The sequence below is a fragment of the Humulus lupulus genome, chromosome X (assembly GCF_963169125.1).
Source record: "Humulus lupulus chromosome X, drHumLupu1.1, whole genome shotgun sequence".
Lineage (NCBI taxonomy): Eukaryota > Viridiplantae > Streptophyta > Magnoliopsida > Rosales > Cannabaceae > Humulus > Humulus lupulus.
The window spans coordinates 124595425-124615556 of NC_084802.1; the positions used below are offsets into that span (position 1 = coordinate 124595425).

The 20132-nt window shown below is 32.5% G+C and overlaps 1 protein-coding gene and 1 long non-coding RNA gene across 2 annotated transcripts in view; one reads left to right on the forward strand and one right to left on the reverse strand.

The window, feature by feature from the left end:
- Positions 1-265: 265 nt before the first annotated feature.
- Positions 266-20132, reverse strand: part of LOC133806231 (serine carboxypeptidase-like 13) — a 35126-nt gene continuing 15259 nt past the window's right edge. Inside the window, exons 4-16 of the mRNA XM_062244355.1 lie at positions 4601-4677; positions 4396-4518; positions 4217-4319; positions 4000-4037; positions 3670-3768; positions 3450-3539; positions 3057-3179; positions 2551-2676; positions 2296-2367; positions 837-961; positions 602-718; positions 451-495; positions 266-350 (exon numbers count right to left, since the gene is read on the reverse strand). Coding sequence (XP_062100339.1) covers positions 266-350; positions 451-495; positions 602-718; positions 837-961; positions 2296-2367; positions 2551-2676; positions 3057-3179; positions 3450-3539; positions 3670-3768; positions 4000-4037; positions 4217-4319; positions 4396-4518; positions 4601-4677 — 1223 coding nt within the window. The remainder of the gene's footprint in view (positions 351-450; positions 496-601; positions 719-836; positions 962-2295; positions 2368-2550; positions 2677-3056; positions 3180-3449; positions 3540-3669; positions 3769-3999; positions 4038-4216; positions 4320-4395; positions 4519-4600; positions 4678-20132) is intronic.
- Positions 9338-10473, forward strand: LOC133803747 (uncharacterized). The gene is made up of 2 exons (XR_009878129.1): positions 9338-9638; positions 9914-10473. It is a non-coding gene; the product is annotated as an uncharacterized LOC133803747 (long non-coding RNA).

The window sequence follows — 20132 nt, forward strand, 5'->3', positions numbered from 1 at the left end:
GTAATAATAATAATAAGAAGAAGAAGGAGAAGAAGAAGAAATCACACAAATTAATAGCGTATAAAAGGAGAAGAAGTCGTAACCTGCTATTTTTTTGTGTTGCTTTTCCGTTAGAATATGTAAAATAGGAGTAAGAAATTTAAATAATGAGTCAATATTCACGATATTTTGTTTGATAGACAGATAATTTTTATACATGTACTAGTGTAGTCATCGATTCAGTTCCATAATATATAATTTCAGAGTGGTTTTGAACCAAATTTCATTAAAGAGGTTCGTAATGGATCCACCTTTTAAACATAGCAAAACATTCTTTAGGCTTATACTGAGGAGCTGTATGCCCTGCTCCCGGCACATATATGTATAATTCATAAACCAACCAAATAAATTAACAAAAGTATTCATATATACTCTATGCTAGCAATAACAATAGAAAACTTATTTCTTACCTTAATGGTTGCAAACGTCATTTTATTGGAGTAACTCCTGGTGAACCTGTTCATGCGAAAACATAATATAATAAAAAAAAACTCATTGTACATTAAATAAAATTGGGATGAATAATTATTAATATTGAAGTCATGAGGTGTACATGTACTACTTACCTGCAACTTGGTCATGGACAATCCAGGGTCTCCAATCATCTACAATTGTGTAATTTAATGACTTTATCCATGCTTGAGTACCCAAGTATGGGACCATCATGTCATGATCTCCACTGCCAACACAATAATTACTTAAGATATACAGTAGTTTGTGAGAATTTGGTCTTATTATTTTATTTATTTCCCATGTACATATTATTATTACTAACGAAATAAATTAGATGCATGCACCTGTATATTAGAGAACGGTAACCTTTGGCACTAAGATTTGCATGATACTCAACAGTGCTAAGAACTTCTGTTTTATATTTATTTTGAATGTTATCGTTGCATCGCTTCCATTGCTCTACCCTTCCCTGCACAACATTATTCATCTCGTGATCACAACTTTTTTTTTTTTTTTTTAAATGTCTGATCAATTTATATAGAGATAATGGTCGATATATTAAACATAATTATATTTTTCTCAACACTAAAGTCGGTTTAATATAGGTATTTTTATTTTCTCAATCCAATCCCTAAGGATCAATGTGTTTTCAAAAATATATTTAAAATATTTTTCTATTTTAAAATAAATTTAAAATCATTTTTAAAAATATTTTTGAGATGAACCACCCACGAAGTGACACATGTTGGTCCAATCAACACCTAACGGAGTCGGACACAATGACTATTTTACTATCTTTGATTCTTTCCTCACTAGAAAAAAAATTTGTTCTATGACACGTACAAACACACAACATTCTTTAGGTAGTTTTGACCTGAACATCTCTAAAAATTATGATATATTATTAAGAGAAATCTACGGCAAAAATCATTAAATAGTTTGAAAAGTTGCACTTAAGTCATTAAGTAATTTTTTGGTGGCAATAGTAAATAAATAAGCTGAAAGGTTGCACTTAAACCATTAAATATATTTTTTGGTGTCAAAGTTAGTAAGTAATTTGAAATATTACACTTAAGTCACTAAATAGTTTTTAAGTTGCAAAAGTTATATTTTTTACTAATTTTATCTCAATTTTAATTAATTAATAAAAACACAAAATAATATATAATTCTAACATTGAAAATTTATTTGAAATTTATTTTACTAATAAAAAAAATCAAAAGTTATAACATTAAAAATTATTTAATTTTAAATAAACTAAGTTTTAATTTTAAGTTGTATTATTTTCTAAAATTTTATTTAAATAATATTTTTATTTAGAAATTTTAAAATTATTTTTTATTTTTAAAAGAGATTCCGTTTATTATATTGTGTTATGAATATATATATTTTTAGTCACATATTGATTAATTGAAATTAAAATAAAATTTGTATAAAATATGACTTTTGCAACAGAAACAACTAGTTAATAACTTAAGAGCAACATTTTAGACTACTTACTGATTTTTGTCACCAAAAAATTTACTTAATAACTTAAGTGTAATCTTTCAGACAACTTCCTAACTTTTGTCGCTAAAAAAATTTCTTAATGATTTAAGTGCAATTTTTGAATTACTTAATTATTGTACATCACCCTTGTTTTATTTTATTTTTCATTCTGACATTGATCACGCTTAAATCATTAACGCATAACTTTGTCAAAAAAAAAAAATCAATAACACATAACTTTTCTTTAACAAAATTTGGTGACTGGTAAGCCTTATACATTGATGTATTATTAAATAAAAATATAAAGATTTGTACCTTTGGTATATGAAGGGCTTCACGAACTCGAGGATCGTTGGCCCAGAAAAAAGAAAGCAACTGATCATATATCTGAACACATTAAGAAGACAAACGATCGAGTGATAAGTAGCGAAGAGATCTAAAGCCAATAGCTCGATAGAACATCTTATTAACTCTTTTTCTTTCTTTTTAATTTTTTTGTATGTAAATTAATATTGTCAAAATTCCAACTAATCAAAGCGCATGTGGAAGTAATTGGTATCTAATATATACTCGACTACAGCCAAATGGACGAAGCCAGTCAGAATCATCAGAGTTTTGAGTCAACGATCTTCTTTCACTCGTTATCATGTATTGTGATTCCTCAGCATGCTCTTCACTCAAATCTGAAATGTAGTACTGTACATACAAAGTATATGTTACAATAATAATGTCACGTAATAAAAAAATAATAATAGTTGTTTGACAAGATGGTCATATTTTTAAATCATTTTGCACTCAATTATAATTTTGATAATTTTTTTGCAAAATGATATGTGACAATTCAAACAGCTTATAGAAAAATTCAAAATGCCCTTCAAATTTTTATACAGAAACTTTTTTTTGTAAATAATTATTAAAATTAGACCAAATTACAAAATTACTTAAAATAAATTATTCTCACCAATTTCTTATAAAATAAAAATGAAAAAAAGGTAATTTTTATTTTAATTTTTTAATCCAATAAATAGTATTGTATGAATTAAAAAATAAATAAAAAAACTTGAAATGGTGCTCACCGCGCTGCCTTCCTCTAAAATAATGGTCAATCCATGAATAAATGGGACTTTAAAATAAAGAGTGATATTATAATTATGGCATAGTGATTCCAGAATTGGTCCTTCACTCAATCCTGAAATGGACTGCACACAGAAATTGTTATGCGACAAATAAATTATACATGACCCACGTAACATAATAATAATAGTATTTTCTAAAAATATCTATTTTCTTAAGTTATTTTGCACTCTAATTTAATTATAATAATATTTTTTTTTGTAAATTGTGTTCTGAACTTTTAGACAGAACCATTTAGTAAAATATTATAAAAAATAGATTAAAGTGCAAAATTATTTAAAAAAAAAGGTTATTCTCAGTAATTTCTCTAATAATAATAATATTAATATTAATACCTTTTCATAAGCATGAAAAACTTTCAAGCACTTGATATTTTTGGGATCTATGTTTCCATAATATTGTCCTCTGCAATTTTTCTCCAAAGACTAAACACAATTTAGACCAATTATTAGGATAATCATATTCTACAATAATCCACTACTTAATTGGCTAGCATTTCAATATACATATAATATATATGATATATATATATATATATATTTAACTAAGTATTACCTGGTACTGTTCATCAGAGATAAGTGCGGTTCGATGAGCATATGAGACTTTGTAATTGTTATCAGATGAATATGTTACAGGATTCCCAAGTATGTATCCCTGAAATATTCATCTTACTACTGTAATATCTTAAATAATATGACATGTATTTATTGGTTAGACACAATTTAGGACACTAAAAAATTAGACAAAGAATTTTTATTTCACTTATATTAAGCTCTTTATATATAGGAGAAATTAGATAGCCTAATTTCTATTTCTATTTCTTAATTAGTGTATACTTACATATATATATATATGTACGTAGATGTTATAAAATATAATAAAAACCTCAAGATTTATAGGTGGTATGGTGCCATCCTTGATTCCTGCATGACAAAATATATATAAATATTTATTACAATTATTTTATCAATACTCTCACATACATTTTATGAGTGTAACACACTAGTACCAAAGAAAGCTTTTAAATCTATTTGTACATATATAATATAAGATTATTTAATTCACAAATTAAAACAATAATTCCTATAACATTGTATTATACCATTTGAGATTTGTTGAGCAAGCATGGGAACAATAATGCCTGAGTATGAATCCCCGGCAATGTATAAAGGATTCGATATAAACTCCGGGTGATTAATGAGCCACTGCAGTTATACATGAAATTTAATTGCACCAATAAGAAAAGTGAAAACAAAATTTTCGCAAACTTGTAACTAATACCTTTTTGAAAAATTGAAAAAGATGGTCCACATGTTGAAAATCTCCCTGGTCATATGCTGAAGTATTTTTGGAATAAGAAAATCCAGTGCCAACAGGAGCATCTACGAATATTATATTTGAAATCTGTTCCACAAGATTTTCACATTAAGAGATATAGAGATATCTTATTTTCTTTGTTGAGGATATAGACATATAGATAATATACCTTTGTCCAAGAGTAGTCATTTAAGACCAGCGTAGGTGTCATCCCATTGTATTCCTCAACCTTGTAACGAAGTGGACCTATAAATAAGTTCAATGTTTGTTTAGATGATGAAACTAGATTTTTCTTTATATAAATATATATAGTACTATATATTACTAATAATATAAAAATAAAATAAATTTAAAGGGCATGTTCGGTAATATATTTTATTTTGGGTGCTTTTATATATAACATTATATTTTCCACACCTTTCTAATTAAACTGCTCATAAGTTTATTAATTTTTTTCACACACCTTAAAAAGATTTAGTACAAAGTTGTCCCTTTAGTAGATTAAAAATAAATTCCACCTATATAAATATTTATTGAACATTAATATATATATATATATATATTTGACACTTTCAATTAAAAATATTAATTTTAATAATAAAAAACATTTTATCACAATTTTTTTTTAATTTTATCCCAAACTAAGGATAAATGTATACAATTTAAATTTTAAAAAAATAATCTTATTAAAATAAAAATCATTAGTAAAATAGTAATATTAAATTTTTATACTTGTAAAAATTATAATATTAATATAATTATTTCTATAAAAATTTAATTAATTAATATATATAAGTGATATATTATATATAATATTAATAAAATTATTTCTTTAAAAATTATATAATACATTTGTTAATATTTAATGAGGATATTTATGTCATTTTCTCCTCAAACTATATATTTGATAATAATTAATCTCATAATCCCACCCATTAATTCTACCATCAATCTCATCGCTCGATACAACGTGTATGGCACTACAAAAAATAGGGTCTATTCAGAGAATAGCTCTACTGAGAATAATTTTTGTTGTTCTCGGTAGAAGCATATTTTCAGAACCGCGCCAAGACTTAGCAGATTCTTTTTCATTTAAGTTGATATGCAGAAAATTTTGGAACTTCTACCAAGAACAAATGTTATCGGTAGAAGTCCTTTATATCAATCATCTTCCCCAGTAGAACTCATTTCCCCCAAAACGTAAAAAATCTACGAACTCTTTTTCTCTCCGCCCCCAAATCAGTATTCCATGGTTTCCTACCCCCAAACAATAGTTTTTTGAGAAATTTTCATCTCCAAAAAGGTTTAGTTATCAATAGGCTCTAATCAAGGTATGTATTTCTATATATTTCATTTTATTTTTGTTTAACTCTCTCTAAATGAGTTTTTTTTTCTCACTCTACTCTTATTGCATAGTATTTCTCAGATTTTGAAGCTATATTGTTGAATCGCAGAAGCCCTCAACAAGTATGTAGGGATCTAGACTTTTGTCATTTTTTTAAATATTTTCATATATTTTTTTTGGTGAAAATGGAAGAAAAAAACTTATTTTTACATATTTTTAATACGTTGTTATCTGCCATATTATATATATATATATATTTAATATTTGATTTTGTATTTATAATAGGTAAGATTTATAATTAGAAATAAAAATTTAGTTATATGCAATTTTTAGAATATAATGTTGTGTAGTATTTTAGTGAAATGCATATATAGCTTTATGATTTAGTTATTGTAATTTTTTGGATAAATAATTAATTTATTATCAATTAATTTGTGAAAGATTAATTAATGATGAATGTGAGTAATAAAATAGGCTAAATGTTTAAGATGTAAAGTAAGAATGTACATGATATGTTTTTATCTAAATTAGTATGGAAAATTATAATTTAATAGTTTATTTTTGCAATTAGAATTAATATGATTTATTATGTTTTTTGTATGTAATTTGACTTTTAGTTATAAAAATGTGTTTGCAATGCTATGTTGTTTGTTCTGGGTATTTTTTTAGTGTTGTTTGTTGTTTTTTTTTTTTTTTTGAATAGATGACAATATAGTCGTTATGCTGCCGATTTTTTTTATATACGTTTAAGATATCTACTAAATTTTTTAATAAAATGATTATTCAATAAAACTAACATTTAATTGATTTCATTAGTGAGTTAATCAATAAATTTATTAATTTTGTTAATAATGATGAAAATAAAATTTATAAATTTTAGTGAACATTTTAATGTTAAAAAATAATTATAAAACTAATCATTGCTAATTATATAATTAATTTAAAATAATTTAAATTAGAAAAAAAATAAGCCTAAATAAATAAAATATTTGTTATTCTGCTCTAAATTATTGTTAAATTTACTAAATTTAGTATTTAACTCACACATGATAAGAATAATTATTAATAAAAAAATAATTATATATAAACAAATGATGATAATTACTATACATAATAAATATAGACTTAAATATCATAAGACGAAAATTCCATCTATTTGTTTGTCTTTGGTAACAAGAAATTGTTTTCAAAGATATGATAGTGTGTTATTATCACATAGTGATAATTTTTATTTATTTAAAATTTCACTAAAAGTCTCAGACCCGTTCGGTGAGGGTGAGTCATTAATGACTCTTAAATTTTCCTCTCTTTGAATTGTCCAGTTTGACTAGTTTGGGATTGCTATATACCTATAGTGTGATTTGTTACTTATTTATTGTTTCATTTGTAGAGATTTCGGTATGCTTCTCTTTTGTTCTCGTAAGTGGGCATACTTAATTTTAGTTTGCGCACTTATGAGAAATATGGGGAGGTGCTGCCGAAAATTTTATAAATATGTAACAATATTATGAGTGTAAATCACATTATATGTATATTGTAAACCTCGGTATAGCCCCACCACATGAAAAATTTGGACAGGTTCCATCGACGATATTGTCAACTCTCTACCGAGAACATTTGTTATCGGTACTAGCTATACCGAGAACATATTTAATGTTCTCGGTAGAAGTTTACCTCTACCGACGACGATGTACTGAGAACTTTCTACCGAGGACGTGCTCTCGGCACAATGTCTACCGATGACATATGGGCTTCTACTGACGATGTTTGTTCTCGGTATAGCCCTGTTTTTTCTAGTGTGGGGACTTCATCCTCTTCATGTTACTGATTCTGGGTTGTGGCATGTGTGCTTGGGCCAAAAGTGTTGAGATTGATTAAATATAATGATTAAACTGTTTATACAATATGGTGTAAAATACTTAATAATTTTCACTTAAATTGAAGTGAAAATATAAGATTTTGTTGTAATTATTTATCAATGCTACAAAATAATTTTTTGGGACACGTTTTAAGGACACATTCAAATGCATGTACTTAAAAAAATTACGAAGTTTTTAGGAAATAAAAGTTAAGTTGTTTGTCCTAAAAAAACATTCAAGGATGCAAATTTCACGTCCTAAATAACTATGAGTATCCTAAAAAAAAGTATGGAAAATCACGGGTTTCAACAAAGTATTAAGGATATACTATTTGCGTCCTTAAAAATTAAAATAGTTATAATTTTGGTGCTATTTGGTAACACTTTAAAAAATAGTTTTTTATTTAATTAATTAAAAATTTGATAATTAAATATAAAATAATGGTAATTTTATTTTTATTTATTATTTTTTAAAAATTTCATTAAAATTTAATAAATTTTGAAGATATAATTTTTTCACTTTCAAATTTTTTTTAAACAGTTTTCGACTTTTCGTTTTTTTTTTCTTCTCTTCTTCGAATGAACACATCATTTTGTATTGTTAAACAAAAGATAAAATTAAAAGTTATCAAAAACATTTATTATTTTTTGTTTGTAAAAACAAATAACAAAATTAATTACCAAACAATTTTTATTTTTTAAAAATAAAGAAACAAAAATAAAAATAATATTACTATTTTTATATTTAAAATTTAAAAACAAAAATGTTACCGAACATAACCTTTGAGGATGTTTGACTCCTTAGCTAAAAAATAGTTTTTTGTTTTTAAAAGCAAAAAACTGTTTTTTGTAAACAAGCTGTGGGTGTTTGACATTGTTTTCAGAAAATAATTTTTAAAAACAAAGTTACAAAAAACAGAAAATTTTGAGAACAACAAAAAATTATTTTCTGTTGTTCTAAAAAAAATATTTGTCTATTTTTTTTACATCATTTTTTTTAATTATTATTATCTACCATCATTTATTGTCACATCATTTTGTCTATCATTAGTTTCTCTCTTCACTTTCTATCTCTTTATTTTCTCTCTCATCACTTTTTCTCTCCTTATATTTTATCTTTTCACTTTCTCTCTCGTTATTTTCTCTCTTCTCACTTTCTATCTTTTTATTTTCTCTTTCATCATTTTTTATCTCCTTATTTTCTCTTGCATCACTTATTATGTAATCATTTTCTCTTTCATCACTTAATATATGATAATTTTCTCTCTCATCACTTAATATATCATCATTTTCTTTCGCTATTTCCTTTCTCATCATTTTTTTCTATTAACTTATTTCTCTTCACTTTCTTTCTCATCACATTCTCTCTCATTTTTCTTGAATCAATTTATCTATTCTCAATTTCTATTTCTTCATATTTTCTCTCCTTACTTTCTCACTCTTTATTTTTCATCATTTTTCCTTTCAAATTATTTTATCTCATTATTTATTACAAATTTTTAAAAAAAATAAAACTAAAAAATTATTTTTAGAAAATATTAACCAAATACTTTTTATTTTTTGAAAACTACAAAAAAAAAATTATTTTCTGTTTTATGATAAGAACTTTGAAAACAAAAATAAAGAATACAACGAGAAATAGGCCTTTATTTCTTTACTTTTCTTGACAAAAGCTTTTTATTTTGGCTGCCTATATTCCCTAATCCTACACGCACGTTAGCCCACTTTTCAATTAATAAAAGAAAACAGAAAAAACCTAACTTCTCCTCTTCCCACACTTCTCTCTCTGATGAAATGACTCTGCTTCTTCCTCTATCACCTCTCTTCCAACCCCTTTTTCTCCCAACGGTGCGGCTCTGGGGAGGACAATGACGTGCTTGGGAGGTGGCTTCGCAGGAGATGGTTTGTGCATAGTAGCAACGGTAACTCGCTTGGCGGCGTGGGTACGATGGAGACGAGGCTTGGCGAGGTTGGAGAACGACGTCTCAATCTCTTCCACTCGCGGTAAATCTTTCTCTCTCTCATTGTGTCTCGTTCTCTCTCTTTGGCATTTATTTTTACATGTTTGTGTTTCTTCTCAAAATTTGCTGCCATTTAGTAGTTTCAAAAGCAATTGAATGATTTTTTAGTTGATTTGGTTAATTATGTTTATATATTTGCATGATATGTTTAATAAAAATTGATTGTTTCATATTTTAATGTAGTTTTGAATTTATATATGCGTGTATGTTAAATAAAAAAAATATTGAATTTGATTACTTTACTTGCTTTGGTTGTAGGTTATATTCATCGCCTCTTTGAACACCAAGATTTCACAAACATTTGGATAAGAAGCATATTGATCATTAATCACTTGAACATGTTATTGTTATTGGTTTATTTGCTATTTATCGTGTTTGAAGAAAGCTTTATTTTTATTTATCCATTGATTAGTTTAGGGTCATGTCTAATCCATTTTAGGATTTTGAATTGAATTCTTCTCATGCTATTTTTTTTATCTGCAATTAACAAAGGAAAAGCAGAACAAAGAGAGCTAATAATCATGGGTTAGCATATCCAATTCCAAAAGATTAATGGTGGAAATGAGCGCTACAGTTACATCAAAAACTCAGACTTTCAGGTGCCAAGTTGATCATACTGGTGTTGGCAGTTAAATTTTAGCAATGATTTTCATTTTATATATGCCACAAGTTTTCTTGAGAGAATATTAGCATGGTTTTTGTAGATAAGTGTGTAGCATGAGTATTTACTGTTTTGGGTAATAAGTTTGCTCTTATATTCTTGTTGGAATGTTTTTTGAAAAGTTTTAATATGAGCGATATTTATTCAGTTCTTGATTTGTCGGGAGGCATGGCTTACTGGGATTTTGGTATGGAAGGTTTATGATCAGGAGAATATCACTTTTTATAAATATAATATGTCATAATTATTTTCCTTTGTAAGAGACCATAATCTATATGTTGTATGTGTTTCATCCTCAATCAAACTTGTAGCCTCAGACACGAGATTATGAGTGCCATCTTGGTGGTGATCATATAAGTACTATTATTTGAGTCAGTCATGTATGTGTGAGCTTGAGTTGATATCTTAAAACACAATACAGAGTACTTAATTAGTTGGTCTAATGCTCCTTTTTTGGCTTTGGCTTTAGTTTTACAACTATTTTGCTAGTGTGTCCTCTGTTCATGCTACTAGGCTACTTGACTTCCTTCTTTCATCAAAAGGCTACTTATTTTAATGGCCAAATTATTTATGGCACACACTATCCCCCGCACATATGCATTTTGTCATCTATAAATATATGTTAAACGATGTTTCACTGAGTTGATTATTGATCTTACATGTTAAATAATGGATGCAAATAGTTTTTCCTTGATATGTTTATTTTGGGATTGTAATGATCTTGGATTTTTAGGCCACCTGAGAAGAAGATACTGTTTTACTTCAATGGAAATCTTTGACCAATTTTTTCAAAGGGAAGAAAATGTTTCTTGAAGAATCCATTATCAAGACATGTTATGATATTATGGGGTTCCATCTTTAACTCAAGACATTAGTATTAGAATTTCTAGTTTTGTATTATAAATGTGACAAGTTTGGTTATTCATATTTTTTTAAAAAATGTTTAGATTTTGTAATTATCCCATTGAATATATAAGTTTTGTTATTTTAATCTATAAATTTTCATATTTGTATATAAATGTTTCATTTAAATAATAATTTCAAATTAAAATTTAAAATATTACCTTTAAAGGTACTCACTGCGTGTCCTAAAAGAGAAGAGAGCCCTACAGATTTTATTTAAAGGCATTTAAAGGCACTCAACGGGATCTTTAACGATGCGCAAACATTATTTTAAGCCTCGCAATGTGTGCCTTAAAAAACCTCACTCTTTAAGGCTTTCAAATAGATGGCTCGTGGGAGGCGTGTCCTAAAAACTTTTGTATGGCTCGCAATGCGAGCCCTAAAAAGTCTTCTTTGTAGTAGTGTATAATTGATTCTAAAGTGATACAATGAGTTATCTAAGCATGCCCAAAAAGTTTGAGAGTAGTTGTAAGTATTTAAGACATTTTGAGAATGTGTTGAGTTAGGTGTAGAGGCGATGCAGTGGCTATGTTGAAAATTTTAAAAAACCATAACTAGGTGATGTGTTGCTTGTGAGGTGATTTGTCGCCTAGTGTCAAGCGATGCATCATCTAGCATGTACGTTCAAGTCTGTACGACTACGTAATTTTAGCTCCAAATGATGTGTTCAAAGTTCTAATTCTATTGAATAGACTTAATGACGGTGCCTATACTATACATAAATGTTATTAGAGTTATTGTAAAACATTGATTACACTTTTCAACTCTCACTCTCTCTAGCTCTCAAAGATCACAAGTTTTCTCCAAGAAACTTACCGAGAATCGCTTGACTTGTGTGAGTTTTAAATGCTTGTTAATTCTCAAATCTCATTCCATCTTGGTGAAGCTTCAAGCAACAATGAGAAGACTTGAATTAAAGATTTTGGATAACGATACTCTTCGTGTATAAATCTTTAGAAGTTCCTCAAGTTTGAAGATTCAATTGTTCAATTCAAATGTTATATTTCTCTAAAACCCTAACTTTTAATTGTGTTTATTATTGTTAGTATTGATGATTAAATGTTTATAAATTCGTATTATAATCATTTAATCACTTAATCTTTGATTATCAAGATTTTCATTCATACTTTGAATATGAATATTTAATTATCAATATTTGCATTCATACTTTCAATATAAATCATGATTAGCATATAAGGTTTGTAATATTGTGTAAAACTATAAATTTAAAAAAAAATGTATTATTATATATGCAAGCTTGTAATATCAGACAATAACATGGACTCTTTGTTTTGCCACTTTGATTGTTTAGGAAAAAAAATAAAATCATAAACTACCTTTTCTCTAGATTCCACCACTTAATATACAATACCCCAATAATTAATTCATTCTGATCATTGGGTCCTTCATCAATGTTATTTTACTCACACTCTTCATCATGCTACCCAACACTTATCCAAAATTGGTGAGAATGCTGAAGAAAACTTTAGTGCGAGTTTCATACTTGTGGATAGAAAGATCGTTTGTTATAATGAGAATTATTTTTTGATAAACTACAAGTGGTAAAAAGTTTTTTTTATAAATATATATAAAAATCAAAGAATCTTATAAAATGTTTTTGAGAATTTTTTTCTTAAATTTACTGGACCATAAACGCTTTCCACTACGTATTCTGAAATTTCCAACAGTAATGTGCAGTCCCCCATAGTGTGGTGTGATAAATTATCTATTGTAATGCTCTCAGCTAACCCTATTCAACATGCTTGCACTAAACACATCAAGCTTGATATTTATTTTGTTTGAGAGAAAGTTGTTATAGGCCAACTATTGTGCATGTTTTTAGGACGTATAATGTAACATGTCGGCCTTGATGGCATGTTACAAGCTAGGATGGCGCTCGGTCAGATGCGCACGCGAGGGTGCAGGCTGGTGAGCATGCTAATGCCTAGTTTGTACGGCAGTGGCATTTTCGTAAATATCTTCAATATTGCCCGGAAATGGACGGGACTTGGTAGGTTCCATATTGAAGGGTCAATGAACGCAATGGTATGATCGGATTTGGGAGATTCAGAGAATTGGCGAGCTGGAAGCCAAATATGTCTCCCAAGCGAAAATCATATATGTTCCTGGTAGAAGGCTAAAAGCTCAGAAGGCTCTTTGTAGGGGGAGCACCTGGTGTCAGCTCTCCACCACCCCCTGGCATAGGTGCGTCAAGTGAGCTACTACTAGTTGGGAGGACTAGTAGGGCGAGCATATGAGGACCACGAGGGGACTCATATGTCTCCATGAGTAGGAGTACTCATGGACATTACCGGGCCACCCCGGTAGTGCGTCGAAGTGTGCTGCCAGAGGTTTAAGGGTACGGTTCCCTTGGCTTGCCGGGATGCCGCTTGCATGGAACGTGGCCCAAACCTTCGAGAGATGTCGTGGTGCGCCATGGCCACGAATCTCGACACGAGATGGCACGGGAAGCCATTCGTGGGACTTGTTAGCATGCAAGCATTGGAGGGTGCACTATGCTTGAGTAGGACAGAGGTCCAGTGTATGCTACTAGTCTAGCAGCCAGTCTCGAGGGCCTGCCAACATGCATGATGGTATGGTGCCTTGAGGATTGGACCATGGACGTATGGGAGTCCTTGGTCTGTGACGTGAGCTAATCGGATAGTATCGAATGGGGCATGATGAGAGGTGTTGGCACGTCAGCTTGGTGTTGGCTCTTGGCCACACATGCTACCTTGACTTGCGAATGTCTGGGTGAGCATCGGTGTTGGGATTTTCCTTGCCATAGTGAGAACCTATGGACAGTGTGAGTGTCTTGGCTAGATAGCCTTGATGCACGATTGCACTCATAGATGCTTGAGAGCATGACTCAGCGAGAGTTGTTCAAGAGACGAAAGTGTGCAGAGGCACATGGTCGCGCGAAAAATGTGCCCATTGTTATTCGAATGGCTGGAAGGCTGACCTTGGCTCAGAGGAGTCAAGGTGCCGCACGGGCATTTCCGCTGTCAAAATGTCAGCCCGTGACAGTTGGTATCAGAGCCAGGTTCATCTCAAGTTGGGGTGAACCTGGTTGGCCCATCCTAGAAAGGATGTAGGCGTGTTGAAGGACCATAAAGGTCTGGATGCTTGGAAAGATGTCGTTGAGCCTTTTAGTCACCTAGAAAGGATCAGTAGGCTGAGCCGGGATGAGACTTGGTTGCTCTCCTTCGTGGGAATACTGGACATCCTAGAGAGGGGACAAGTTATGGTTGCTTCGAATCAAAGTTCCAAGATGTTAGAAAGACAACAACCACGTGTAATTGATGAGAGGTGCTACAAAAGTGTTGGAACTCATTGGCATGAGACAATGTTTGATCGAGAGGTCAAGGTTTTATGCTTAGTTCACTAGTTCAGGTTTGCCTGAGTGACAATGTAAGTCGCATGGAGCGCTGTTGTTGAAAAAGGGAACTTGTACGCAAGAATGTGGGAGCATAACGGTGGCCGTCAGACGCTTTTCAGTCACGACAGAAGTCGAGAGTGGATAGCTTTGGGGAACTAGATAAAGATGAACATGGAATGCTTCAGTTGCTACTTGTGTGCCAAATGGCATCATAGGGAGACCAAGGTGGCCGTGGCCGCGATCGTCAGAGGGCAGTCGTACTTGGAGGTGTCTACATGTTATCTTGTTTCGCCCAAGAAGGGAGGCGCCGAGACAATTGAGTGGAACGTGTTGCCTCACAGTGATTAGCTGGTGTGGGCAACACTGTGGCATCGTGGGAGATGCTGAGTTGTGGAATATAGGCATTAAAGGCCAGCAGGGCCGAGTAGACCGCGCGCAGTGGTCAGAATAGTACTAGAGTTTTGAGAGCGATGGAGGGCTGCGTCAAGGAAACTTAGTACTGCAAGAAGGCTTAAGGAGGCAGAGATGGTGCTTGAGTTTAAATGTGGGCCGGAGGGCCTTGCTATTGGGACGTAGTGACCATAGAAGCCGAGAGAAGCTGCCCGGAGGGGCGAGATGCTAGTATAGAGCAGATGGATAGCTATGTGGACAGTGTGTGCATAAGGGAATCGACAGTGGTGCTACACGAAGTAGTTGACTCGAGAGTCACATCCTACGGGGGGCACTTCTAGATTTGTTGGGTGCATGAAAACTTGGGGTGGTCAGATGTTCTTGCATGTGGGCAAGTTGTCGAGGACGCCAACAGTTGAAGTGGGGGAGAGACCTTCACGGTTCAAACATCCAAATAGCAGACCAATGTTCCATTACGAAAGCATCGAGATGAGTTATCATGGAGATCGTTTGTTGTTCAGAATGCAAAGTCAAGGAGACTCAGAGACAAAGACAGAGCCAGTTATACCTAGGGTGAAAGTCGTCAGGACTCAGGTACTAAGGTAACATCAGTGCAACGTTTGCCTAGGGTGAAAGTCAACAAGACTCAGGTACTAAGGCAACGTAGAGATGTCGAGAAGCGAAGAGTCAGAATGACCGAGACATTAGTTCAACATCATCTTCAAAGGTGATAAATGGAACGAGGGACCGCATGAGAAAAGCGGTTAGCTTGCGAGCTATACCTTGAGAGGTACACCTCGAGTAGAGAAGTTATTCCCAAGTTGAAGTGGGGGAGCCCACTAATTCATATGTTCGAAGGGTCAGGGTACTTGTTCAATTTTGGTGTGTGAATCTAGAGAGAAACACAACAACAGATGGGTTGTACAGTGCGAAGACATGCATGACTGATGCGAGTAGGTCAAGTGACCAATTGAAACTGCAGATAGACAGTATGCATGGGCGCAGGCTGAGACCAAGATTGGGCAGGTTTTGTAGCATGTTATGGGACATGCTTAGTGTTTTATGGGGACACGTGTTTATGGGAACGCAAGCCTAATGATTCAGAGAACATATGCCGAAGGGAGATAGCGGATTGGGACAACTTCAGACCTCGAGGGTGAGGTAAAGTGCAGTCAAGTTGATCAAGATTCAACAGGCCGTCTAGAGGTAGGCAAGGTTGATTTGGGGGCAGAACTTAAGGCACGATGCTGAGAGTCAGCATGAGCACGAGCCAGAATGCAGTGTAGTGGTTTCGAATGATGTCAGATCATTGACCACATTGTAGAAGCTCAGAGGAGCAGTAATGCTTATGGTCAGGAGTGGCCATTTCGCATCAAGCCGCGGGTATGCAGTAAGGCCAGAGGATCAAAAGTCTGGGAGACTACTTTGTGAAGTCTGTGTGCAAGGATGCACTAGATACTGCATAAGGCTATAGTTGGCATGAGTGCCACGTTGAAGAGAGACATGCCTTCAATGGAAGGATGTTTCGTAGGTGCCGTTGGGAACGGTTGGTTTGCGAACCTCACCCTGAGGGGTGCACCTTAATTTCGTCCTTGTCAATAATAGTAGGCATTGGAAAATCGGCGGGAAAGCAACAATCAAAAGATGTGTTGGCTTTGGGGTCAGTGTTCCAAGGGCTGCTTGGTTGACTGGAGGGACATCGTGATGGACTCGGAGGAGTACATGTATGCAAGGAGTATTCGAGTGCAGCGGCACTACTTCATGGGAGCATTCTGAATAGCAAAGGTGGCATGGGGTCCGTGATCGAGTCCAAGGGTGGACGTGGGAGATCATCACCAAGTTGGTGGTTCTACAGTGGTAGAGGGACTAGTGCAGACTCAAGATTCGGAAGAAGCATGGAGTGAGCTTAGGAGTCGAGGCAAGAAGATTGGCCAGCGGTCTGTCGATGAGGGCATCGACAATTGAAGTGTGGGAGAGTGTAACATGCCGGCCTTGATGGCATGTTACAAGCTAGGATGGCGCTCGGTCAAATGCGCACGCGAGGGTGGAGGCTGGTGAGCATGCTAATGCCTAGTTTGTACGGCAGTGGCATTTTCGTAAATATCTTCAATATTTCCCGGAAATGGACGGGACTTGGTAGGTTCCATATTGAAGGGTCAATGAACGCAATGGTATGATCGGATTTGGGAGATTCGGAGAATTGGCGAGCTGGAAGCCAAATATATCTCCCAAGCGAAAATCATATATGTTCCTGGTAGAAGGCTAAAAGCTCAGAAGGCTCTTTGTAGGGGGAGCACCTGGTGTCAGCTCTCCACCACCCCCTGGCGCAGGTGCGTCAAGTGAGCTACTACTAGTTGGGAGGACTAGTAGGGCGGGCATATGAGGACCACGAGGGGACTCATATGTCTCCATGAGTAGGAGTACTCATGGACATTACCGGGCCACCCCGGTAGTGCGTCGAAGTGTGCTGCCAGAGGTTTAAGGGTACGGTTCCCTTGGCTTGCCGGGATGCCGCTTGCATGGAACGTGGCCCAAACCTTCGAGAGATGTCGTGGTGCGCCATGGCCACGAATCTCGACACGAGATGGCACGGGAAGCCATTCGTGGGACTTGTTAGCATGCAAGCATTGGAGGGTGCACTATGCTTGAGTAGGACAGAGGTCCAGTGTATGCTACTAGTCTGGTAGCCAGTGTCGAGGGCCTGCCAACATGCATGATGGTATGGTGCCTTGAGGATTGGACCATGGACGTATGGGAGTCCTTGGTCTGTGACGTGAGCTAATCGGATAGTATCGAATGGGGCATGATGAGAGGTGTTGGCACGTCAGCTTGGTGTTGGCTCTTGGCCACACATGCTACCTTGACTTGCGAATGTCTGGGTGAGCATCGGTGTTGGGATTTTCCTTGCCATAGTGAGAACCTATGGACAGTGTGAGTGTCTTGGCTAGATAGCCTTGATGCACGATTGCACTCATAGATGCTTGAGAGCATGACTCAGCGAGAGTTGTTCAAGAGACGGAAGTGTGCAGAGGCACATGGTCGCGCGAAAAATGTGCCAATTGTTATTCGAATGGCTGGAAGGCTGACCTTGGCTCAGAGGAGTCAAGGTGCCGCACGGGCATTTCCGCTGTCAAAATGTCAGCCCGTGACATATAACACAACAAAAAGTAATATATCTACGAGTAGAAACATAATTGGACCAGAAGAAAAGACTATGCATGTGCTTGTGTAAGAACCTAATTGGTCTTAGAACAAGAGCTTTAGCGAACTGCTCGAGGTGTGCTCGACATCGTTTGGGAGCAAGCAAAGGCTCTTTTCAAGTGAGCTTGCATGGCAGGATCACAATAAAGAAAGCAAATCGAAAGAGAATTAATACTTATTAATTCTGGAATCAAAGATGAAATAATGAGTGATTAGTCATCCATTTTTTATTCACTATAAATAAGTAATAAACCAATGTATAAAGGAACGAACACTGTAGCATGCAAAAAGCTACAAAATTTATATTTTAAGGTATATTGATAACTAATATTGTCTCGTTGATGTTGGCCATTTTTGTTATGCTGAATTACGTAAAAACTTTTTTGAGAGTTCTTAGTTTTATACTCAAACTACATATACAATTATTTTGTAAAACAACTTGTTGATTTATCAGTGTCAGTACTTCATTTCAGCATGGAGCATTATAATCTTTAAACATATTTTCTATCTTCTTCTTTTCTTTATCAAACATTAATAACTCCAAAGTTACTGTGTAAAAGTTAAAATTAGCAACTAAATAAATTAAGCTAAACTTTCCAATCATTAGTTAACGTTTTACTTATTGAGAAATTATAGTAAATGACACAAAATAATGACATGAAGAAGCTAATATACTCAATTTTAAAATTGTAGAAAAATGACTCTTTTATATTATTGATTACCCAAATTATCATTTTGCACCAAGCCCCAAGTGAATATTATAGTTTACCTAAGACTAAAGAGGTTAAAAAAAAAAGGATAAATGTGGAATTTTGCTATACTAATTTATTGTATTTGGCTATTTATTTATTTTTTTAAAACTAAGACATTTATCTAAATAATAAGTGTTTTGGGCCTATTTTGCTCGTTGTCCCTTAATTATTTTAGCTTTAATTTTTCCACGCTCTAAATGCAATTCTTGTGTTATAATTGGCTAAAATATAAGTCAGCTATATATTAGAGAAAAATGGCTTTTATTCTTCGACTATAGTCTAATAAGTATTATAGGGGCAGCCTAGTGTGGTAAGCGGTGAAAAGGTAAAAAAATTTACCAACCCACAAAGTGTTTGTGGTTAAGTGAAAATCTTAAATACATGGTTAATTTTATTTACATTAATCACAAGCCACACCACACCTATGTGCCGTGCGAAATGGTGCGGTAATCATTAATTTATATATTTAAAAAATGTTAAATTTCCAATATAACAAAGTCGTAATCAAATCTTGTTAAATTAACAAACATGAGTAACAACCGACCAACTAAAATATATATATATATATTTATATATATCTCTTTTATATAAAAAAAAATGTGTAAATAATGAGAATTTTTAGTTTTAACAAGTTTTTATTTTTTTTTATTAATTTTAACAGAATATTTTTATATTTAATGTTAAATTGTAAACATAATTTAAACTTAAATAAAATTATATAATTAATTAATTAAAAAAATTAAAATATGATATTTTTGAGACATTTTATAATGATAATTATTTAAAAATAATAAAATCATACATTTTATAACTTAAATAAAATTTAATTAAACTTAATATTATATTAAACATATAATATATAATATTTTGTTATCACTGTCAAATTCAAAAACTAGAACAAACATAAACTTAAACAAAAATAAATTAATTAACTAATTAAAATAGTATATTTTTGAGATATTTTATAATAATTTAAAAAATTAAATCATATTTATTTAAAATAATAAAAACATACATATTATTTTTTGTATCTTATAAATTTGTGTTATAATTTACTTTTTTAATCAAGTGATTGTGGCGTTTTTTCTTCATCAAATTCACCAAAGGAAATTGCGAGATATATTAGAAACTAAAAATATTTTACGCATATATACTACTGTCTATACTATGATTTTTTCTATTCTTATTTTA